This window comes from Saprolegnia parasitica (assembly GCF_000151545.1).
Source record: "Saprolegnia parasitica CBS 223.65 unplaced genomic scaffold supercont2.27, whole genome shotgun sequence".
NCBI lineage: Eukaryota > Oomycota > Saprolegniomycetes > Saprolegniales > Saprolegniaceae > Saprolegnia > Saprolegnia parasitica.
In genome coordinates this window covers 8,845-30,097 of record NW_012156421.1, presented here as the reverse complement: position 1 = coordinate 30,097, position 21,253 = coordinate 8,845, and the positions used below count along the sequence as shown (strand labels likewise).

General features: G+C 59.6%; 10 protein-coding genes across 10 annotated transcripts in view; 3 read left to right on the top strand and 7 right to left on the bottom strand.

Moving 5' to 3' along the window:
- Positions 1-275: 275 nt before the first annotated feature.
- Positions 276-2,993, top strand: SPRG_07302 (hypothetical protein; the record flags this gene model as incomplete). Its single annotated transcript, XM_012346094.1, has 8 exons — positions 276-922; positions 970-1,123; positions 1,174-1,275; positions 1,329-1,496; positions 1,542-1,902; positions 1,950-2,250; positions 2,297-2,600; positions 2,649-2,993. Exons 1-8 carry the CDS (start codon positions 321-323, stop codon positions 2,991-2,993), a joined length of 2,337 nt encoding a protein of 778 aa, XP_012201484.1. The 5' UTR covers positions 276-320.
- Positions 2,994-3,224: 231 nt separating this feature from the next.
- On the bottom strand, positions 3,225-6,503 carry SPRG_07301 (hypothetical protein; the record flags this gene model as incomplete). The annotated part of the gene is made up of 10 exons (XM_012346093.1): positions 3,225-3,257; positions 3,317-3,499; positions 3,551-3,655; positions 3,715-4,044; positions 4,089-4,287; positions 4,326-4,401; positions 4,447-4,615; positions 4,665-5,519; positions 5,680-6,294; positions 6,345-6,503. The coding sequence occupies 10 exons, from the start codon at positions 6,501-6,503 to the stop codon at positions 3,225-3,227; spliced, it is 2,724 nt and encodes a 907-aa protein (XP_012201483.1).
- A 982-nt stretch (positions 6,504-7,485) lies between these two features.
- SPRG_07300 (hypothetical protein) lies at positions 7,486-8,747 on the top strand. Its single transcript, XM_012346092.1, has one exon. It carries the CDS (start codon positions 7,491-7,493, stop codon positions 8,712-8,714), a length of 1,224 nt encoding a protein of 407 aa, XP_012201482.1. The 5' UTR covers positions 7,486-7,490; the 3' UTR covers positions 8,715-8,747.
- A 385-nt stretch (positions 8,748-9,132) lies between these two features.
- Positions 9,133-11,423, bottom strand: SPRG_07299 (hypothetical protein; the record flags this gene model as incomplete). Its single annotated transcript, XM_012346091.1, has 5 exons — positions 10,736-11,423; positions 10,518-10,683; positions 9,788-10,466; positions 9,416-9,743; positions 9,133-9,366 (listed from the first exon to the last, which is right to left on the bottom strand). Exons 1-5 carry the CDS (start codon positions 11,399-11,401, stop codon positions 9,133-9,135), a joined length of 2,073 nt encoding a protein of 690 aa, XP_012201481.1. The 5' UTR covers positions 11,402-11,423.
- Positions 11,424-11,455: 32 nt separating this feature from the next.
- SPRG_07298 (hypothetical protein) lies at positions 11,456-12,447 on the bottom strand. Its single transcript, XM_012346090.1, has 3 exons — positions 12,074-12,447; positions 11,754-12,027; positions 11,456-11,699 (listed from the first exon to the last, which is right to left on the bottom strand). The coding sequence occupies exons 1-3, from the start codon at positions 12,439-12,441 to the stop codon at positions 11,478-11,480; spliced, it is 864 nt and encodes a 287-aa protein (XP_012201480.1). The 5' UTR covers positions 12,442-12,447; the 3' UTR covers positions 11,456-11,477.
- A 368-nt stretch (positions 12,448-12,815) lies between these two features.
- On the bottom strand, positions 12,816-13,972 carry SPRG_07297 (hypothetical protein; the record flags this gene model as incomplete). The annotated part of the gene is made up of 4 exons (XM_012346089.1): positions 13,802-13,972; positions 13,565-13,758; positions 13,085-13,513; positions 12,816-13,040 (listed from the first exon to the last, which is right to left on the bottom strand). Exons 3-4 carry the CDS (start codon positions 13,463-13,465, stop codon positions 12,816-12,818), a joined length of 606 nt encoding a protein of 201 aa, XP_012201479.1. The 5' UTR covers positions 13,466-13,513; positions 13,565-13,758; positions 13,802-13,972.
- A 69-nt stretch (positions 13,973-14,041) lies between these two features.
- Positions 14,042-15,728, bottom strand: SPRG_07296 (hypothetical protein; the record flags this gene model as incomplete). Its single annotated transcript, XM_012346088.1, has 4 exons — positions 15,151-15,728; positions 14,601-15,101; positions 14,430-14,554; positions 14,042-14,380 (listed from the first exon to the last, which is right to left on the bottom strand). The coding sequence occupies exons 1-4, from the start codon at positions 15,701-15,703 to the stop codon at positions 14,042-14,044; spliced, it is 1,518 nt and encodes a 505-aa protein (XP_012201478.1). The 5' UTR covers positions 15,704-15,728.
- An 83-nt stretch (positions 15,729-15,811) lies between these two features.
- SPRG_07295 (hypothetical protein) lies at positions 15,812-16,652 on the top strand (the record flags this gene model as incomplete). Its single annotated transcript, XM_012346087.1, has 3 exons — positions 15,812-16,138; positions 16,185-16,264; positions 16,313-16,652. The coding sequence occupies 3 exons, from the start codon at positions 15,812-15,814 to the stop codon at positions 16,650-16,652; spliced, it is 747 nt and encodes a 248-aa protein (XP_012201477.1).
- Positions 16,653-16,683: 31 nt separating this feature from the next.
- Positions 16,684-17,694, bottom strand: SPRG_07294 (hypothetical protein; the record flags this gene model as incomplete). Its single annotated transcript, XM_012346086.1, has 3 exons — positions 17,527-17,694; positions 17,408-17,475; positions 16,684-17,364 (listed from the first exon to the last, which is right to left on the bottom strand). Exons 1-3 carry the CDS (start codon positions 17,684-17,686, stop codon positions 16,684-16,686), a joined length of 909 nt encoding a protein of 302 aa, XP_012201476.1. The 5' UTR covers positions 17,687-17,694.
- A 743-nt stretch (positions 17,695-18,437) lies between these two features.
- The window catches only part of SPRG_20359 (hypothetical protein), a gene marked incomplete at both ends in the record, with an annotated part of 3,416 nt that continues 600 nt past the window's right edge, over positions 18,438-21,253 (bottom strand). Inside the window, 12 exons of the mRNA XM_012346205.1 lie at positions 18,438-18,581; positions 18,624-18,779; positions 18,826-19,088; positions 19,136-19,376; positions 19,419-19,543; positions 19,596-19,722; positions 19,770-19,904; positions 20,145-20,195; positions 20,248-20,313; positions 20,645-20,731; positions 20,784-20,810; positions 20,949-21,148. Coding sequence (XP_012201595.1) covers positions 18,438-18,581; positions 18,624-18,779; positions 18,826-19,088; positions 19,136-19,376; positions 19,419-19,543; positions 19,596-19,722; positions 19,770-19,904; positions 20,145-20,195; positions 20,248-20,313; positions 20,645-20,731; positions 20,784-20,810; positions 20,949-21,148 — 1,622 coding nt within the window. The remainder of the gene's footprint in view (positions 18,582-18,623; positions 18,780-18,825; positions 19,089-19,135; positions 19,377-19,418; positions 19,544-19,595; positions 19,723-19,769; positions 19,905-20,144; positions 20,196-20,247; positions 20,314-20,644; positions 20,732-20,783; positions 20,811-20,948; positions 21,149-21,253) is intronic.

Below are 21,253 nucleotides of genomic sequence, written 5' to 3'. Positions count from 1 at the left end.
GAGAATGCAGGCCTGAGAACGGTCGAGCTGCCCGCGAAGACCAAGAAGCCTCTTGTCACGACGGCCCCGCTCCTCTGCAAGAGCGCGTTCCAGCGTCCGAGTCGCGCCTTGTGTAGGCCACGAGCGATGCGTACCTGTATTGAGACGATGGGTTCGCGCAGCTGCGTTGAGCGGTCGCATGCGATCGAGGGCTAGCATGCGTCGGGATCGGCCGCGTGCCCATCCTCGCCGTCTTGCCCCTTCCGAACGTTCGAAGACCGAACCATCCGGATAAAAAGACTTCGTGCCAGAAATTCATTGACGGATTTGTCGGGCGCAGGATGGAGGACGACCGCCATGGCATGTCGCTGGGCGTCCGCCAGAGCCTCCACAGCAACGAAGAGGTCTACGCGCGCAAGCAGAACGCGCTCGAGCAGAATCGCATTCTCCAGGAGTCGCTGGCCGGCAAGATCCGCGAGATGAGCTTCCTCGAGTCCGAGTACGTCAAGGTCAAGAAGGAAGCACAAGAGTGGAAGAAGAAGTTCGACTACGTTTTCCGCGAGAACGAGCTTTTGAGCGTTGAGACGGCCAAGCTCGACGCGGCCACAAAGCAGATTGGGTTCCTACAGCAAGAAATTACGTTCAAGACCGAAGAGAGCGAGGCGCTGCGCGGCCTCGTCACGGCCCTCGAGGCCAGCAACAAGAAGAACCGCCGGCGCAACCTCGACTCGCTCAACTCGGCGCTGGCTGGCGCAGGTCGCTCGAGCAGCTCGAGCGAATCGGATGGCCTGCGCAACTCGCGCAGCAGCGTCAAGTCCGACAAGGCGGCCGAGGCGCCCAAGGCAACATGCAGCGGCAACTGCCAGCAAGCCGAAGTCAACGCGCTCCGCAACGAAAACGGTCTGCTTGTCAAGGACTTGGATCGCAAGGACCAAGAGATCAAGTACATACGACGCATTGCACTGTGTCTCAGCGTCCATGTCTGCGTAGGATGCGGGACGAAGAGATCAAGATCCAGAAGGAGCGCATCACTGGTCTCGAGACCACGTTGCAGACGGAGCAAGAGATGCAGCTCAGTCGCCTCAAGGAAAAGCAGGAAGAAGTCTCCAAGATGGAGTCGCAGCTGCAAGCACTCCAGCTCAAGGTACATGATCCTCGCATCGCACAGCGTGGTCTATCATGGCAATGCTGCAGATGGACATTCGCGCGAGCACCGACTCGATTGCCAACACACCGCCGTCGACGCCGCCGCCGATGCCGGCGCCCGCCTTTTTCCACGACGACGAAGAAGACGCGGTACCGTCTCGGTATCTATCGACCAAGTCGTGTTCAATGTGCCATCTTACTAGGCCAAGTACAAGTGGCAGCTCCATACCGACGTCATCTCGCCCTACACCAAGACGTACGAGCCGTACATGCTCACGGGTTTCATCGAGAAGGTGCCCTTTGCGCACCGCGAAGGCGTCGGGCGCATTTTGCGCCAGCTCATCGACGGCAACCCCGCCAAGTACCCGCAGGTAGACGGCATCCGCATGGATGGTCGTGGCGACAGTAGGCCATAGGACAAAGTGGTCTCGGAGACGAATATGGTCATGCAGAACGTCCCGGCCGAGGTCGCGACCGGCATGACGGAGTTTATCCTGCCGCTCCTCAAGGGCAAGCACCACTTCAAGGTCGCGTACTATCAGATGCAGCGCGTCATGATGGTGACCGACCTCAAACTCGTGATCGAGCCGCGCGAAGAAGAGTACGTCGCCGCCGTCACGCAGCACTCGGAGCTCGCGGCGCACTTGTTCCTGGGCCCGCGGCCCGACGACGTGCCCAACAAACTCGTGCTCCACACGGCGCGGTACCTGCACCCAGACCGCGCCCGGTTCATCTCGCGCCCCGACGGCAACGATGAAGAAGACCTCGAGCTGGACCGTATGCTCCCGCTTCTTCGTAGAGGCGCTCATCCTTTTGATATGTAGTCAATGCCATGAGCATGACGGCGTCCAACCGGCGAACTTCGAATGCGTCGTTTACAGGCGACGAGCGCCGCGGTGGCCTTCTCTCCAACTCGTTCTTGGGCGCAGACGACGGTACCGGGTCGTCGCGCCGGGGCGGGCTTTCCAAGACGATCCTCGGACTTGGTTCGATGGCGGCTGCCGCGGCCAAGAAGACGGTCACCAAGCACTTTGAGAAGAAATTCGTGCACCAAGGCTCGCGCTGTGCCGTGTGTTCGGTGACGCCCATCATTGGCAACCGGTTCCGCTGCGCAACATGCGAAGGGTACGTCTCTGAGAAAGGCCTTGTACGCATCATGCGTTTGTGGTAGCTACGACTTGTGCGAGAACTGCTACGCCTTTGGCGCCCACGGCCTTGAAAACACGGACGAGATGTTTGGCCGCGTTCAGGAGCTCGTGCTCCAGCGCTGTCCGCGCCTCAAGCAGGAGGCCGAGCTCCTCGAGCTGCTTCGGTTTGAGATTTGCCGCTCGAGTTTGCGCAAATTCTCGTTTGTTGTCAACTGGCTCGCCGACATTGTACAAGGGCGGTCGACGAAAGACCTGCGCGCGCGCGCGATCGAAGTGCCGGCCATTCGTCGCGAAGTGCGCAAGCAGTTTGTGCCACTTCTCATGATGGTGCGATGCAGTGTCGTCTCGGGTCGTAGCATGATGTCGTGCATGTAGGTGGTGAGCGATCGCATGGACATTGAAGTGCGCACCGAGTGGGAGCTCGAACTCAACCCGGATCTGGAAAAGAATCTGCACAACAAGGGCGAGGGCGCACACAACGCGTGTCTCGAAGTGCTCCGGATCTGGGTCGCCGACAAGTTTAGCACGACGTCGCCGTTTGTCGAGCGCAGTCTGCACCGGTACAAGGAAGGCGACGACGCCGACGACGAGAATGCCAAGTCGATGGTCGGGACGGCGCCGCCGCTCGCGACCAAGACACCACCGCCGCCGCCGAATCGCGCGACCGTCGATCAAGTCGCAACGCCGACCGAGACCAAGTACATGTTTCAGGAAATGTAAGAAGACTCGCTCGGCAGAAAGCAGTGCGGAATGCGCCAGACTATGTACGTCTTGCCTTGCAGCGATTGGAATTGGGACCGCACCGACGTCGGTGTGCCTAAAAAGCATAAGTCCATTGCCGCCTGTCGCGAGAGCACCTGCGAAGTACTTTCGAACTGCGAGGACAACGCAGTTGGGCGACTCGGCGTCTTGCAAGGCGGTAGGCGGGGTGCACACAACGCCCGTCGCCACCTAGAAGCGGTTCGTCGGTCGTCTCGACATGGGCTACCCACCAGCTTTTTATGGTCGAGAAGCCACACGAGCTGACCAATGGACGGCGCGACCTTGGCAAAGTGGCCGCGCAGACGTGGCTTCTTGCGCGGAATGAGAACCGGAAGCGACAAAGGCGCGAGCAGAAGGCTCTCGAGCTCCTCAGCCGCGACGTCTTCGCTGTCGCCGTCGTCGTACTCAATCGTCCAAAGCGCACTCTGCCGGCTTGGTGGTCCTGCAAACCGCAGCTGGCAAACCTACACTTGGAATGTGAGCGTGGTGGAGGAGGTGGTGCAAGGGCCGCGCACGGATCCATGGTACACGTTGCCGTCCTCAAATGCCTTGCGCACGCGCTGCCCAATGTAACTCGCTCTTCGGTGCTCACGGATGTTGGGGTGTTGGTGTCGTTGCCACTGGTTTTGGACGATGTTGTCCCGTCGCCGGCAGTGTCTGGCTGGCTCGCGGTAGGTACGATGGGCTCTGGCGCCGCGGTACGCTGCTGTGCCAGCGTCGACTCCATCGCGCTGAGCTTGGCCGACACGGCGTCGGCTTTGCGCTCCATGGCCGCCGCGAGGTCCAGTGTGAGCTGCTGGAGCTTCCGCTCCGTCTTGGCGACGACCTTGGCATGGTCTTCTTGCTGCTGCAAGGCTCTGGAAAACTGCTGGCGGTGCGACTCGAGGGCGAGAGCGACGATTTCGTAGCGCTGCAGCATCGTCGTCGTCGTCATCGCGTCCGTAGGGTCCTTGGCGAGCTCACTCGGTGGTGCCGATGCATGTTGCGCCGGGGCAAAGTACTCCAAGTGCTACGGTCGCGTGAGGTGCTGCCATCGATGATTGTTTGGCGGACAATGATGCGTGTCATGTCGTCTGGCGTCGATGGAAGCAGCAGTTGCAGCAACACGTGGTTCATCGCCGTCGAGAGGCCGCGAGCGACGATTTTAGTTTCGATCGCGTCATCGTCGGCTTGGCGCGCAATCGCATGCAGTGCCGAGAAGAGATTGGCATCGAGGTCCTCGAGCCATGGCGTGTCACTCCAGAGCTCGAACCTATCAAGCATGAGATTGCACTTTGATCGTTGACGCACAGGATGACACCGAGGCTCCATAGGTTGTCGGACGGCGTGACAACCATCGCGTCATCCGTGCTATCGGTGGTGGGTACTAAAACACGCCGTGACGAGGCATGAACCAAGGCAATGACCGCACCCGGAAGCAGTTGACGGGCGAGGCGGGGACTCATATACTTTCGCTTTGACGTCGCGGCGTAGAGGGCCATTAGCTGTGGGTTGGCGACTGAGGCGTTTATGGGGATGCATGCAAGAGCGTCCGTGAGCTGGTACTCGCAGTTGCCGGTCTCGAGAAAGCTCTCGGCGGTCTACAAACAGTCATTTTGGACTCTAAAAATGAGGTGCGATTCATGCTACCAGAGCCAACGCGACGCATTTGGCTTTGACGTGCAGATCGTAGATGGCCTGCGCGAGCGACGACGCAATGTGGTGTCGCTGGGCACTCGAGCGTGCTGCAAGCGGGCGCAGCGGCGCTACGCCATGTGCAAGAACTGCATAGTACACGCCCTTGTCGCTAAAGGCATCGAGCACGCCGAGGATGCGCTGCGACTGCCGCTGGACACTTTGAATGTGCGCACAGTCGGCTTGGCACATATCGGCCGCTTGATATCCCCGGAGTTGCACGTACGTGCCAGAGAGGAGGTCGAGCGCGTGCGCCACCATTGCGGCATCGTCCGGGTCGTTTTCGGTCTGCCTGGCCTCGACGAGGTACCTCGTATGTAGCACGAGGCGACTGTGCTGCGCAGCGCTGAGCTCGGTGCGAATCGCCGCTTGTGTTGGCAGCGGCACACCCGAGTGCGGCGACAGCAGCCGTTCGATGGGCGTCGATGCAACTGCGCCTTGCTGCAGCATCCACTGCACGACGCGCAGCGAGCCGGACGCGATCGCGTGGTCGAGCGGCGTCTTTCCATCGCAGTCGTTGGACGCCAACCACTCGTTTGGAAGACCTCCGGCCGAGCCATCGAGGGGCTCGAAGAGTCGCCGGAGCTCGAGACTCGACGACTGCATCGCGAGCGCGTGCGGCGAGTGCCCGTCGGCGTTGCGAAGGAAGATGTTGTTGGCATGTCGAAGCAGGGATTTGCAAAAAAGCACGTTGCCGGAGAGCACGGCCACGTGCAGCGCCGCATTGCCGGCGCTGTCTCGGAACGACCGACTGGCCACGGTCGCTGCGAGGGTGTCGAGGTCGTGGCCCGTCAGCGCGAGTGCATAATGCTGCAAAACAGACGCCAAGCACCATATTCCGTTTCTCGAGCACGTGAATGGCGACGCGACAAGCGCACAGAGTACCACGGACGCTGGCGCCACGCTACAGCACGATGCCACCGTATCAAGTTTGTATCAAGTGTGTAGCAAGAGACGCATACCGTTCTACCAAGCACTCGAGCAGCGAGAACCCGAGGGCATCGCGGGTGTCGGCCACGCGTGGCGATGCCTCCAGTAGCGCACTGACGCAGGCCCATCGCTGGCGTACACTCATGACGTGCACGAGCGGGTTCCCTCGGGCATCGACGCAGAGCGCGGCGCTGGGATAGGCCGACGCGAGTCGCTGCAGCAGCCACGCTGGCGCCTCTTGGGCGACTGCGACTTGCAGGGGCAAGAGACGCGTCGCGTTCTTGATGCGCGCGCTTCCCGTGTGCAACGACAAGATGCACGCGGACGTCTCCCAATGCTTGTGCTTGAGCGCAACGTCGAGCGGCTTGATGGTTTCGATCATTGCGATGGTCGGTGCTACGGCCCCCAGAATGTACGACGGCGCGCCGTACTTGCAGCAGAGGTACAGTGTGTGCTGCGGATCCGCCAAAGGATCTTGCATCGCGTACAAGAGCATCGCTGCCAAATCCCACTGCTGAAACTGGAGGACGACATCGACGTCGTAGGTCGGGAGCGGGTTTAACTCGAGCCCGACGAGAATCTTGGCGCAGTGCCACGCTTGCCCCCCAAGGGCGACGGCGAGAAGTGACCGACCGAGGCGGTCCCGTCGCGACGCCTAGGCAGCACTTCTCACACACACGAGAATAAATCGACAGTCGATTGTACCGTGGCCGGCGCCAATTGCACGAGCATCTCGACGAGGTCCCATTGGCGGTACGCGGCGGCAACGTGGATAGGTAAGTCTCCGACCGGGTCGGGCTCGGACACCGTCTCGGGGCACCAGGTCGCGAGTGCCGCCATCATGGTCCATTGGCGCTCGGCCATTGCAACGTGCAATGGAAGATAGCCTTGCCGGTCCCGCACCAAGCAGATCGACGCGTGCTTTGCACCAGTGTCTGCAGCTTGAAACGAAGCCAGCATGGTCGGTGTCGCGCATCGGCTCTCAATCGCGCAGTGCAGCGGCGTCTGCTCGTCGTCATTGGTCGTCAGTGCCTGCAGCAACCGTGGCTGGAGCTCAGCGAGCGTGGCCAACACGGACGGTGACAAGGATGTCGATTGACATATCAAATGCGCGAGCGAGTTGCCGTCATCGTCGCAGATGGAGAGCTGGTGCGGGCAGTGGCGTAAGATGACGTTGATTGCGTCCGAGAGGCCGGCGGCAATGACCGCATGGATCGGGTACTCGGTTTGCTTCTGCACCAATCACGTCTTAGCCGCCGCAATACCATACGAGGTGCGTACGAGGAACGACGATACAATCGGCTGGCAAATGCGCTCTGGCGCGGCGAGAATGACTTCAATCATCAGCGACTCGGGTACGTTCTGCGTGATGGCGGCGACGAGGAGGCATGGGCTCTGCGTAAAAGTGCACTCTTTTCTCTGTCATACGTCACGCGGTACCTTGGTACTTGCGAGCTGGCCTGGGTCGTGCTGCAGTAGCGCCACAACCATGTCCCAGCGATGACAGTCCACCGCCACCTCGTACGGCAGCGCCCCCTACAGCGTCGCGTGCATCGCATCCGCGGTAGCGGCTAGTACCGTAATTGAGTTTTCATATACGCAAGCCGGCGTCGCCGCGAGCTCGGCGCGGACGAGGCGCAGGTCGCCGGACCGAATGGCCTCAAAGATCGCGTACTTCCGCAGCATATTCGTGTCACTACCAGTTACACATTGTCGGTTACAAATGCCCAAGTCGGTTATAAATACCAGTGTCGGCTATACGGCCTCATTGTCGTCTATGAAAGCCAGTGTAGGTAGCCGTGAAAAGGAGACCATCACTCTCGAGTTAGGCTCTCGTGGTGGACTCGCGCAATGTGGCCGAACCAGCCTCCTCCTCGTGGTCCACCGCTGGGCATGAACCCGCGCGCTGCGCTTCTCTACGGAGGCCAAGACCGGAATGGTGCTGACGCTGGCCCAACGAGTACCTATGCGAGCGGACGCGGCGGCAAGCGTAGCGCGCGAGCACGGCCGACGACCGGCCCCAACGCCTTTCTGTGCTTCCGCATCACCGAGCCGTCAACAATTGCGCGCTGCGAGTCGATTCAGGATGCAATCCAGCGCAAGGATGCCCGGCTCGCGCATGGCATGATTTCGCCGCCCAAGCTGCACTGTACGCTGCTCGTGCTGCGACTGCATACGCTGCACGACCTCTGGCGCGCCCAAGCGGTCTTGCGGCGGGCCCAGCATCTTCTTTCCGCACTCTTTCCGCCGAGTAAAACTGTCTCGCTGAACGGCGTCTCGCACTTTGACCACCGCGTTTTGATCGCGACGCTAACGCGATGCCACGCCCTCGAGTTCCTCGTCGAGAATTTACAGAGCGAGCTGCGCGCGGCCGGCCTCGATCTTGCTGGGAACCACGCGCCGTACATCCCGCATGTCACGCTGTGCAAGGTCCCATCGCACGCTTCCATCGACCCCGCGCTCTACGGAGCGTACACGCATTCGCCGATCGGAGTGCAGCCGGTCAGTCGCCTCGAACTCTGCACCATTCGTGGCTCGGCGCGCGCGATCGACGGGTCCCACCCGAGCCTGTATTCGATTTTAAACCCCGACATTCCCACGACGCTCCATGTGGTGCTGCAACCGGGTGACGCCGTCCTGCTCCGCGGAGTCCCGGGCGCTGGCAAGTCGACGCTGGCGCGTCACCTGCAAAGCGACTGCGACCGCCGAGGACTCTCGAGCGTCGTGTGCACGAGCGAAGGCTACTACGCCGAGCGCAACAGCCTCGTGTTTGACGAGGTCCAAGGCGACGACCCCGACGCCTTTTGTACCAAGACGCTCGTTCGTGCCCTGGAAGACAAGATGGACGTTATTGTCATTGACAAGGCCCATCTGTCCCTGCACAGTGTCGACGCCACGCTGCAAAATGTGCGCCATCGCCGCGTCTGGATCGTCGAGCTCCACACCAACAATGTGCTGGCGTGCGTCCGGCGGTCGCTTCGTCGCGTGACGCTCAAGGCGTCAAACGAGACCTTGGAGCCGATTGGCACCCTATGGGACAGCGCCCTTGTGTGCCAGGTGCCCACAGACGTCTAGCTAGCAGCTAACATAAGGGCAGTCGTACGTTCCTGCCCCGATATCAACTTTTTTTGATTTGCAAGTCGAGACGTAAGGGCTCGGAACGTCGTCCGCCGTGGGTGCTCTCTTACGCAGTACTCGATTGGCCTCGTAAAAGACATGCAAAGAGAACATCATAGACTGAAAAGGGCGGAGTGTAGTGGCTAGTGCTGCGTAAAGACGTGTTGAAAGTGCAGCAGGACGAGCTCGACGACGCTGCGATAGGTGAGCTATGCGAGGCAGGCATCGTACACTGAGATGCTACAAGCGATGGACGTACTGACGTGCGCGTCACAAACGTCAGTACAAAGCAAAAGAATCGGAACGACCTCTCGTGGACGTTGGCGTCGTAGCAAAAGCCATAGATCGTACGCAAAACCGCATGCAGCACGTCGTTCTACTCCATCGGTGAAACATTGAAACATTGATACAACGCGCCGACGACCTCGATGACGGCCGACTCGTCATGCGTTGGAAAGCAGTCAAAGAGCCCCAAGACAAACTCGAGGCGGTCTTTGGGTGGCCCCGTGCACGCAATCGCGAGTCCAATACCAATGTCGCGGAGCAGGATCGTGTCGTTGGGCTGCATGAGGGCCATTAGCATATCGCGCACGGCCGTCGGTTCCCACGCCTACCAAGGTCCCATGGCATCCTCACAGCGCATCACACGGGCGACGAACCTGCTGCACGTGGCTCGCGCAGTGGCCCCACACCCGCTGGATCGTTTGCACGTCCAGCGGCACGTCGTAGACACTCGTGTCTTCGAGTCCGCGCACGCGCCGCACTTTGGAGACCCTTCCCGACACTTCGCACTGCTCGACCATTTGGTGGAGGTCGACAAGCACTTGGGTGGCTTCGGGCAGCGAAAAGCTACCGTACGTATCGATGCGGTCTTCGCACAAGGTCACGTGCGACACATTTCCCTTCTGGGAGCCCTCGAGGATCGCGCCGCTGAGCGCCGAGTACCCGACCCACTCGTTCTTGGCATTCTGCCGCTCCCAGCGCCACCTATGCACCGCCTTTCCCATCTACGTCCACGAAGAAAGCCCTACCGGTTCTTTTGATCGTCGAGAAGACGGTCCAGAATGCTACCATGGAGCGCCTTGAGGTCGTTAAGCCCAAAGCCAGCTTCGTTGCGCACAGGGTGTCGCTCAGGCAGCGAGTGCGCGCGAGATCCGAGCCGGTGATGATTCGGTGGCGACGTCGACCGCAGCGCGCGCGGCAAGCTCAGCTCGTACTGGCTCCGTGTCGGCTTGACAACTTGATGGCGCGGGCTGCAAAGAACGGACGGTGACGGCGCGACGTCGGCGGCAACACGCGTAAACGATGCGACGCTCGCACGCACCGCTTGAAACTTGGCTGACGCTGGCGTTGGCCACTGCGGTGTCTCGGGGGCCAGCGGAAGGCCCGCGAAGCTCGATGGCTCGGGCGGCACGACCTCGTCACGATGACGATGCGCCATTGCGTAGTGCGACCGCAGCGCCGCCACAAACGGCGCCGAAATATGAAACTCAAACGCCTTCCGGACAGTCCATGTGGCGTGCTTTTGCAGCCGCGCGAGCGGCGACGGCGACGGTATCGGCGACATGGAGAGACCCTCTTTGCCGTCGCGCTTGAGAAGGACGCCTTCGTAGACGGGCAGCACGATACTGCTGTTGATCTGCACCGCCACGTCCTGTAGCGTTTCGAGGAGCTCGACCGAGTTGTCGCAGGCGAGCAGGTCGGCCTCGGCTACGACCACCATTCAAGTTGCAGCATTTCATGTTGTTGTAAAGGTATCACCAATCGTCAGGATGCGCAAGCCCATCTCAAAGAGCGCGCGAGGGCCCCACTCAAAGAGGCAGCTCCAGACGAGCTCCGTCACGTGCGTTGGAAGCACGTTGACGTACAAGCAGAGAAACCAATGGAAGCAGAGCAGCGAGACGCCTGCATGCTGCGACTCCAAGTGCTACACATGGTCATAGTATCACCATGGACACGAGCAAGGCACGGGGTCGTACCGCGCTCAGCTCGGGGAGGTACTCATGCACGAGCTCCTGGAAGACGCGCTGGTCGACTTGAATGCCATCGAGCGTCGGCGTATAGTACCCTGGCAGGATGTCGTCGACGAGCGTCACGAGCATCCAGAACGCGTCTTCTTCGTCGAGGTATTGGAGGAGGAACGCGCAGAGAATGTCCATACTCTGGCAGTAGCCCACTGTCGTCAAGTGCCACGACGCAGCGACGAGCACACGCCGGAGCATCGGCACGTTGGCTGGCCGGCACGACGCGGTCGCGAGCCCGAGGCGCCGCTGCTCTACCGACGCCGTGTCGTACAGCATCGTCCGCTCAATGTCGCGGTCGATTTGCTGCACGTTGACGTCCTTGGTCTTGGACGCATACGAGTGGTGGTGCAAGTTGGCATAGTGCGACGACGGGAACGACGCGGCCTTGGCGGCGGCGCCCGACTGCTGCAGCCAGCGCTCCCGGTGGAAGCCCACGTACTCGGCATCAAAGGCCGATGGCGACGACGACGGCGCCGCTTGCTTGGGTGGCGAGACAACAGGTGTCAAGAGGCCAAAGAACGAAGGTGTTTCGTGCGCGCTGCGCAGCGGCGCCGGCAGTTTAGGCGGCGAGCTACCGCCGCCCGTCTTGAAGCGGTCCAGGACGGCCGAGAAATCTTTCATTTCGCAAAGTGCAAGGTCCAACTTAACGCGTAAAAATCGAAAAAATATACAAGTATTGGTAAAAAGCAGTAAAAAGTTAGGAAAATGTCTTGACCTTGGCGAGTCGAAAGAGAATTGGTTTGGTACTGGGCCGGGAATTTGCAAAGCCAAAGACGCTTTTCTTGCGGTCGCAGCACAAGTACGCGCCGGACGTTCCTGTGTCGAGGGCAAATTGCACCACGTTGTTGTTGAGACTCGTCCGATTGCGGTTCGAGTTGGTCACGTGCAATGTCACTTGCATGTCCCCGTCTTGGACGGGCTAATCGAATAGTCTGTTGGTCTACCGTCACTAGAATAGTACTGCATATCGTACCATGTCGGCCATGCCACTCGCTTTGCGCAAGACCACGTGCAACTCGCCTTTGCTGCCAATGTGCGTCTCGTCCGCAACCTTGACCTGGCGCGGCTGCGCCGAAATGTAGTCGTTTGTCGACGGAGTCTTGTTGCTGAGCGAGTACTTGGCTTTCGGGGGCCGGGTGTTGGTGCACTCGGCGGCGGTTTGCGGCGAAAGTTCGAGTACAAATTCAGCGTCGTAGCGCAGCGTGGTCTTGTGGAGCTTGCTCTTGACGTCGTCGCGCGTCGGCATTCTAGCACGCCATCAACGACCATCCCATATCTGAATTGTGGTTGTACATGACGAAGCGAGCGACAGAGAAGAGCGCTGGGTCGATCGGTGGCACGACGAGGACATTCTGCATGTGCTTGGCGTCCGAGGACGGCGACCAGCGCATAAAGCCGATCGGCGCGTCTTTGGTTGCAGACTCAAAGGCCGACATGGCGTGGAGCTCGATCGTGTCGCCAAAGCGCAGCTCGTTCCTCTCGAGCGAGTAGAGCCGCGCGAGGTCTTCGGTCAGCATGTCGCCGGTCGCGTCCGTTTCGATCTCGGGAATTGTCACCTGCGAGCACGAGTTGCGGCTGTGGGGCCGCGTGCGCGGCGACGGCGCAGGGTACGCTTCGTTGATGCTCTTCCGCATGCGCACCGTCACGGGTGTCTCGGGCATGCTGCTCTGTCTACTGTGCGGGTATTTCGGGATCAGCGAAACGGATGATGGCGCCACCAACGAGGATATGGAGCATAGAACTATCATTTATTCGCGTGAGATCACATGACCTGCAAAGCCAAGATGCGTCGAATGAGATGCCATAACTAATGCATGCACCCCGACCATCAACCATGCTCGGTGGTCCCTCCTCATGGTCATTTCGGTGGCATCGTGCCATGGCTGCGGTCATATGGAAGTTTAGGGCGAGGGTGCGGCGGCATCCACAAATGGCCGAACGAACCCGTCGTGGTCGTCATCATCGCAGAGATGTCAACATGTCAATTGAGGTGTTCAAGCTACTAGTACCAGCTTGAGTGGTGGGTCAGAGCCGCTTAGTGATAGGCGCCAAGCGCACCGATGGCGAGCATCTCAGCTTTCGAGAGAATGAACTGGAACGGCTTGGACGGGGCGGCGCTGGCCACATCGTGCACGAACGGGTGCGTGAGGCAGAAGACATCGGCGACGTTTTCGTCCGAGTACGGCTCGTCGCCGTCGACGATTGGCGCGATCACGAGGCCTCGCTGAAGAAGCCACTTGATAGCCACTTGGGTCGGCGTCTATTGCATCCTCCTCTCTGAACCGTCGTTTGAAAATCACATACCTTGAGGGGTAGCATCGCCACGCTGGCGTCGACGGGGGGCGGCAAGACGGCCACCGCCGTGTCGGCTTGCACCGTCTCGGACGGCAGCGTGTACTTGAAATGAAGTGTATGGTGGGCCACCGCGATGGATGCCGCGAGCTGCAGCCAGCGCTCGCGATCCGCAAACGGCACCGTGTCGGGCAGCGCAATGGGGCATCGAGCCAGCACGTCCATTTGTTTTGCGTGGGCGAATCGAATGGCGTGGCGCTGCGGCTGCAGCGGGTGCACGCTCAAGCAGAGTATCTCGGCGCGGTCGTTCGGGAAGCGCTCGAAAAGCACTTCGAGGAAAACGACGGGAAAGTCGGTGACGCCAATGCGCTTCACAAGCCCTTCGTTGCGCATCTCGACCAGTTGGCGCCATGCGTGCACGAGTTCATCGACGCAGAGTTGCTACACGCCGCTCACTCCCTCTCTCGCATGCATAGTATGAATGCTCAGTACCGTCTCGAACGGCGGCAGCAAGCTCGCTGGCAGCAAGAGACCATCCACGTACGCGACGTCAAGCTTGGCGACGAGGTCGACCACCTTGGTCCGAAGTGCTGTCGGGCTCCACAAGTAGCTGCACTCGCACACAATGCGAAGTTGGTCTCGTCGCAATATCGTCTTTGCGACCGCGTCTTGAATGGCTTTTTTGACTAGAACCTTCTTCGTAAGCTCGTACCGATTAAGCGTGAGAACCTTTGGCGAGCTGGGGAGCGTCGTCGGGGTCACCGATATAGATACCCCGTGTGCCTCTCTCGAGCGCTATTGCGAGTGTGCGCTTGCCACTGTCGTTGCTCGCCGCCGAGAAGAGGACGCGCTGGGCGTCACCGAACGCGCTGCAGCGTCCGTTGTACGTGTAACTCCACATATCTCGGCAATGGTTCAAAACGGAATCCTTTCGACACTGTATCAAGTTGATACAATTTATACAAGACACTAGGTTTGGAGCAAGTGGGCAAGGGGCTTGAGCGCGCACTCGCTGACCGAGTCGAGGACCCACTCGTACCCGACCGCGTAAATGGTGAGGCCCGCCGCCGTCGTCGGGAGCGGCAGCACGACGTCCATGGCCTCCACTATCACGACGCACGTCCGGCTCGAGGTCTGCGCCGCTGTGCGCACGAGCTCGTCGAGGCTGGCAACGACAGTACCGTCGCCGAGTCGAACGAGGGACCCAATCTCATGCTTCGGGGGCAGCGGCGAGGCAAAATTGCCGTACACGACGCAAACGAGGGAGGCAAAGAGGCGCGTACCGACGGCACTCGGCAAGCAGGTTGCCTATCACACTCTCAATTACCTCTGCGATGCCACTTGAGCGATAAAGTACCGTCGCTAGGTTGGCTTGGCGGAGGAGGCGCGCCTTCTTGGCAATCTCGGGCACGTGCTGCACCTTGAGCAGCCCCTGCACTTCGTACGACTCTTCGCTCACGAGTGCTTTAGCTTTGACGCACGCTACCGTAGAGCGTGAGCCGAGACGCAGACGAAAACGCAGTGGCACCTAGAATCCATGCATCGCTGACGATCCAGCGACCCGACACGACGGCTTTGAGGTACTTGATGGACCGGATCTTGACCCAACGCTTGACTTTATCGGAGAGCTGGAGCTTCTGGCGCATCGGCGCCGCGTGCTGGCACTTGACTATGACGTGCGTGACCGACTCGGTCCACTCGTGCACGGTCGTCGCGCCCAAAAGCTGCGCACACGACTCGACAAGCGTCTTCTCATCGTGGTTGAGGCCTGAACAGAGAAACACGAGCGCTTCGCGGATAGTACTCTGGGCGGCCTTTTTCTTTTTCAGTGGCACCGGTGGAGGGCTCTCGATCGCTGGCGACAGGCGCTTCCGAGATAATGTCGCTCGTGCCGACGACGTGGCGGGGGAGGGATTTGCGTCATCGCTGTTGTTGTTGTTGTCGTTGCTCGTGCCGGCACTTCGAATGTAGGCCGGATCCACACGCCCTTCGCGGCCCCCCAAAACGTACTTGACGTTGTACGTACCATCTACACGTATCATGAAACCGATAGCTGCGTTGGTGGAATCGAGGGGTACCGTCGTTGCGGCGGACGATCCACGCCGTGCCACCGAGCTTGTTGATGCCCGGCCACGTGCGCGCGCTGACCTCGACGACCTGGCCGCCGGCAAAGACTTGTGTTCGCGGGGGCGTCGCAGGCGGCAGGATCTCGTGCATCTCCGCCTCGGGCGCGGCGACAGGTACAATGGGTGGTGCGTCGATTTGCGTCGCCTGCGTGATCGAGTTGGACTGCTCGTCCGACTCTTCGCTGCAGAGATCGATGCAGATACTCGTGGGCATGGTCGCCGCCGGCGGCGGCGCCTCGACCACTGGGCGCATGGCCATGAGCTTCTGCAGCGCGTCTTGGATCCGCTGCACCGAGCCATCGTGACGCAGCGTCCGCTTCCGCACGGCTGCCTTGCAGACAGGGCACGTGGTCGCAAAGCTTAGCGCCGTGTTGATGCAGGCCTCGCAGAAGCAGTGGTTGCATGGGAGTGAGAAAGGCCGTTCGAGCGCCTCGAGGCAGATCGGGCACCGCATCTGCGTGGCGAAGGCGTCGAGCGCGCGGGCGACGGTCGCATGCAGCATCATGTCACGTTCCCTCCAAAATTGCACTTGGTCGCGGTTATCGGAATGCATCATCCGGATACATGTATTTTATCCGGACACCAAGGCTGCATTTTCGCATCGTCCGAGCAAATGGCCGATCTGCTCATGGACGGCCTCACCTCGATGGGCATGGAGGACGACAACGAAGAAGACCCGCTGGACGCCTACATGCGAACGCTGGAGGCCGCTCCAACGATCCGCGAGCCGGCGACGACCGCGCGCGACTTCCAGCGACGGCTTGCGCCCGGCGGCCTTGACGCTAGGATAAAGAACCGCCGGTACTGCAAGCTCCAAGAGCTGCTGCGGACGTCCGACTACTTTTCGGACGAGAACATGGAGCGGCGCAGCCCGAGCTTGTTTCACTTCCACCTCGGTCGGTACATCCCGCCCAACACTTCGGCGCGGGCCGAGCCAGCGGTACGCAGCTGCCATCGACGAAACAAAGGTGCTCATGCGAGGCTAGTCGCTCTCGACGTTCTTGATGGCGTCAATGGACAAGCAAGCGCTCGAGGCAAGGAAGGAAGAGGAAGAAAGCACGTGGGGGTACACAACATGGATTTAAACAGGTCGCCTTACCATGGTGGTGCGTAGGGTCATGCGGCAGCATCGCCCGGCGCCCGCCAAAGAGCCGACGATGGACAAGCATCCAACTTTTGAAGAAGAGTTTGACTCGGACAGTGACGATGAAGCGCAAGACGAGTCAATGGACGGCGCGGAGGCAGATCCACACGGCGACGACAACGACGAGATGGACGAGATGCTCAGTGTTGCGGATCGCCGGCAGCAGCTGATCGACGTCATGTGCCAGCGGTTCCTCCAAGGTCTCGACGTGGGCTTCACCAAGTACGACGAGGTTGATGGCAGCATCGCGTACGACGACTTTACGGCGCTGACGCGGGACGCGCAAGATGCGTACTTTGACGATGCGTAAGCAGCGAGCCCAAATACAGCACACAGTTCGATTACAGCTTGTCAAAGGACTGGAGGTACCGCCACTTGCCGACCGGGAGCGTCCGCAGCTTGATGTTGCCGATGCGCACGCGCTTGAGCGCGACGACCTTGAGGCCAACCTGCTCGCACATGCGTCGAATTTGGCGGTGCTTGCCTTCGGTGAGAATCACGCGCAGCTGGTTTTCGTTGATGATCTCGACCTTCTTGGCGCTGAAGAGGACGCCTTCAATGTAGATGCCGTCGCGCAACTTCTGCACCTTGACTTGCGTCGCGCGGTCCGTCTCGTCCAAATTCAGGTTGACGCGGACGAGGTACTCCTTCTCGACGCCGCCCTCCGGGTCCAGAATCGACTTGGCGAGCGTGCCGTCTTGCGTGAAGATGAGGAGACCGGTCGAGTTGACATCGAGGCGGCCACACACTGCCATCTTGGGGAGCGCCAAGGGCCCAAAACGCTCGACGTTCATCTTCATCGGACCATCGAGAAGGAAGGGCTGCTGGACGCTGAGCTCCTTGAACTCGTTCTCGGGGGACAAAAGCTTGATCGCCGGCGCGTGGCCGTTTTCGGGTTGCGACGATACGAGGTTGAGTGGTTTGTTGAGGATCACAGTGACCTTGCTCTTTCGGTGCGTGTTGGCGTCGCGGCTGAGTTCAATTTGGCTCGTCGGGTGGACTTTAGAGCCGAGTTCCGAAATCTACACCCGGATTAGTCTCGATAGGATACAGACCACGACGCACAATCTCGCCATTGACGCGAACGTTGCCGCTCTGAATGTAGTTGTCGGCTTCGCGGCGTGAGCAAATGCCTAGCGTTAAAGGCATGGGATGGGCCGTTTGTGAGAATAGCAAGTTTGCACCTTTCATCGACATGAGCTTGCTGAGGCGCACAAGTTCGCTGTCATCGCCCGAGGCGCTAAACGACCGAAAGCTCAAGGCGCTCGGAAGCGGCATCGCGCCAAGCACAGACGTCGGCCAGCGCGGCGCGGCGCGGCCGGCGTATCTTCGTAGGAGCAACATCCCGCGCGTCCAAACCAACAATCATCTCGCGCCTGCTACGGATAGTGAAATGCGGTAACCGGACATTCGGGATCAAGACGTTTTGTTGGCTTCTTTTTTTTGTGAATTTCAACCAATCCTGTGCGAGCACCATTTCATCGCCTTGTGCGAGGCTCATGCGAGGCCGAGAAATCGACCAAATTGCGTTTCAAAATGGAATCGCTCAAACTTGGCACATCGATAAAGGACTCTTTGGAGAGCACGAAATGCTATGCCACGTTGACGCGCGAGCTTTACAGCAAGCGGTATGGGCCATAATCTTACTAGTGGCAAACGCCACGTATTGCCGGATATACCTGAAATAAACACGTGGCGAATCTAAATGTGGCATGTGCCACTATTAATGCTTTGGCCCTTAATGCTTGCGGTACAGCTCGCACTTCGACGTGGCATAGCATTTTGTGCTATCCAAAGTGCCCTTTATCGATGTGCCAAGTTTGAGCGGTTCCATTTTGAAACGCAATTTGGTCGATCTCTCAGCCTCGCCCAAGGCGATGCAATCGAGCTCGCACAGGATTGGTTGAAATTCACAACAAATAGAGCCAATGACGTGCACGATTGCGGTCAACATACTGTACATGGGATGGGGCATGCCTCAAGCATGATTCAAGTGAGTCGTGGGCAAATTTGGGAACCATAAATGACGGGATTGTTCATTTCGTTGCTTACGAGGACGTGGCTAGTTAGAAGTAGTTGTGTTGGCGCGAGAGTTTTATACAGCTTGCTGCGTGAGGGTGTAGGCGGGGAAGAGAATGTTGGGAAACTTCTTGCTCACGAGGGCGAATTCGTCGAATGAAATAACGCCGTCGCCGTCCTTATCGCCTTGGGACATGATTGTGTCTGCTTTTCGTGCGACCTACCCCGACGATGTCACATCCGATTGCACGATTGTGTGTACCTCGGACTCGTTGGAAGCCATGTGATTCGCCTTCAAGATGCGCATGAGCTCGTGCTTGGTCAAGACGCCGTTGCCATCTTCGTCAAAGATCATAAAGGCAAATTTGAGCTTCTCCTCCTTCTCGGCGCCCGTGAAGTTGGAGAGACTGATCATAAACTACAAGACAATCCGTCCACACCGTTTCGAACCACTGCATGTGTACCTCGCGCACGTCGATGCGGCCAACCTTGTCGTTGTCAAAGAGCTGGAAGAGCTTCTCGCACTGCGGCGACGGGTCCACAAGCATGATTTCGCAGAACTCTGTGTAGTCAATCTGCCCCGACCCGTCCTTGTCGGTGGCTTGGAACCGCTTGTAGGCCTTCTTGACCGACTCGGGCTTGATATTGTTGTCCTGCGCGAACTCTTCGAGAATGTTCTTGCGCTCGTTGCGCAACTGGATCGAAGACGCTGCGCCCGCACCCGTTGCTAAACATTCAAGTAAGCCAGCAGCACGTCGTCGTCATGTGCGATACCGATCGCAGCGACTTCCCCGTCGCCGGCTGCCACAAAGAGACCCGATGGCGGCTCTTTCCCGCCCGTCACCATCTTGTAAAATTCGTCAAACGACACTTGGCCATCCCCGTCGAGGTCGACCATGCGAATCATTTCATCGACCTCTTCGTCCGTGGGCGACTCGCCAATGTTGATGAGCACGTGTCGGATCTCGGCAGCACCCACATAGTTGTTGTGGTCCAAATCGAACGCGCGAAAGGCCTACGTAGACTTGATACATTGACGCAAAGAACTGTCCGGTACCTCGAGGATCTCGCTGTCGCTAAATTTGCCGTTGGGATCACGCGGGGGCTCAGCGGGGGCGGCTGGGGGCGCGCCAGCTACCGGGGGCGTCATGACACCCATCTGCGGTGGCGTGCGCATCGCGCCTGCGTGGTTCATAGCGTAAGCGTATGCAAGGCCGATGTCTATGCCTCGTACCGGGCGGACCGACCACCGGTTTTGTGAATTGTACGACGAGAGACACCTTGCCCGCATCTTGGTCGTTGTCCTTGACGTCAATGTCGCCTTCGAAGCTGCCTTTGGCAATCCACGGAATCAAGTCCACCTAAACATGTCGGTTGAGTACTTGGGTTCAGCGATGCCGTTGCGGACTGTAGTTTTGCCCATGAAGCGGTCGTTGCCGTTCTGCTCTTTATCGAAGAGCTCGATGATGAGCTCCTTCTCGGTCGAGATGCTAAACTCGAACGACTCGTTCCACGTCGGGTTCTTTCCTCCCTTCTCGTGGACCTACAGGCAGACGCACGTTAGCAGCGTGACTTGAAATACAATATAAATGCCTTGGTCTGGAAGCTCTGGGTTCCGATCGTGAGTTTGGCGTACGGGTCCGCAGTTTGAAGCGCCCCAAGGCTCATGAGCTCGAGGCCCTTTAACAGCTTCACCGAGAGCTTCCCAAAGCGAGGCACGGCACCAGGTGGACCTCCTACGATGCTTTCATACACCGCGTTCGCCTTTCGAAAGACGAAATACCAGGCCCCGGTGGCATTCCTGGCATGCCTGGGGGTCGCATGCCGGGAGGACCTAGAGAAACATGGTCGTGAGCGCTGAAGCGACGACAAGATGACGTGGCAACCTGGTGGACCGCGAGGCGGACCACGGCCTGGCATGCCTTGTATCGAAAAGAGTAAGTCACGATAAACTACTCATGCATCGAACCTGGTGGACCTCCTAATGCATGTTGAGGTAAGAGAGTGCAGGGAAAGTGGGCTCTAGTGCCTACCTGGTGGACCGCGCGGCATCATGCCCGGTGGCATTCCTACATCAGTCGATCCAAAACGCGTTCTTGCCTGGATCGTACGCTACCTGGTGGGCCTCGAGGCATCATACCCGGCGGTGCCCCTATGTTTGACAAAACCATGCATCCCCACTGTAAAGATATTGCAACACACCGGGGGGACCTCGTGGCGGCATGCCGGGGGGACCTCGGGGTGGCATGCCTGGTGGCATGCCTGGTGGCATGCCTGGTGGACCTCGCGGTGGCATGCCTGGTGGACCTCGCGGTGGCATGCCTGGTGGACCTCGGGGCGGCATTCCTGGTGGTCCTCCAGGCGGAGGCCCTACGTATGGAAGTTCGAGACGTTTTTCACGACATCCAACGGGATTATGCACCTCGTGGTATACCTCCTGGAGGTGCTCCTACGTCAGGACACTGTTAATGACTTAGTACTTGTACAAAGCATGTACCAGGTGGTGGCGGTCGACCCATCATGGGCATGCCTACAGCGTGTCGTGGATTCCAACAGCAAGTGGTATGCAATGTTGCTGAATCACTACCTGGCGGAGGGCCCCCAGGTGGTCCTCCTTGTTGCGGAATTCCAGGTGGGCCTCCTGGTGGCGGACCTCCTGGCGGTGGGCCCCGTGGTGGTCCACCGGGCATGGCGCCTGGCGGAGGGCCTCGAGGTGGTCCTCCTGGTGGACCGCCTGGAGGAGGGCCTCGCGGTGGTCCTCCTGGTGGACCTCCTGGTGGAGGACCTCTAGGTGGACCACCCTGGTCGGGCCGCCGGTGGGGGTCCTCTTGGTGGTCCTCCTGGCGGGCCGCCAGGTGGTGGTCCTCTTGGTGGCATTCCTGGTGGTCCACC

What these genes read in the sequence shown, in the direction of transcription:
- SPRG_07298 (XM_012346090.1), bottom strand. Translation starts at nt 12,441, where the DNA reads ATGCCCGAGACACCCGTGACGGTGCGCATGCGGAAGAGCATCAACGAA. An exon ending in TCTGTCGCTCGCTTCGTCAT is followed by an intron (nt 12,028 to 12,073) that starts GTACAACCACAA and finishes ATGGCGTGCTAG; the next exon opens with AATGCCGACGCGCGACGACG. An exon ending in CGAGTGGCATGGCCGACATG is followed by an intron (nt 11,700 to 11,753) that starts GTACGATATGCA and finishes CTATTCGATTAG; the next exon opens with CCCGTCCAAGACGGGGACAT.
- SPRG_07300 (XM_012346092.1), top strand. Translation starts at nt 7,491, where the DNA reads ATGTGGCCGAACCAGCCTCCTCCTCGTGGTCCACCGCTGGGCATGAAC.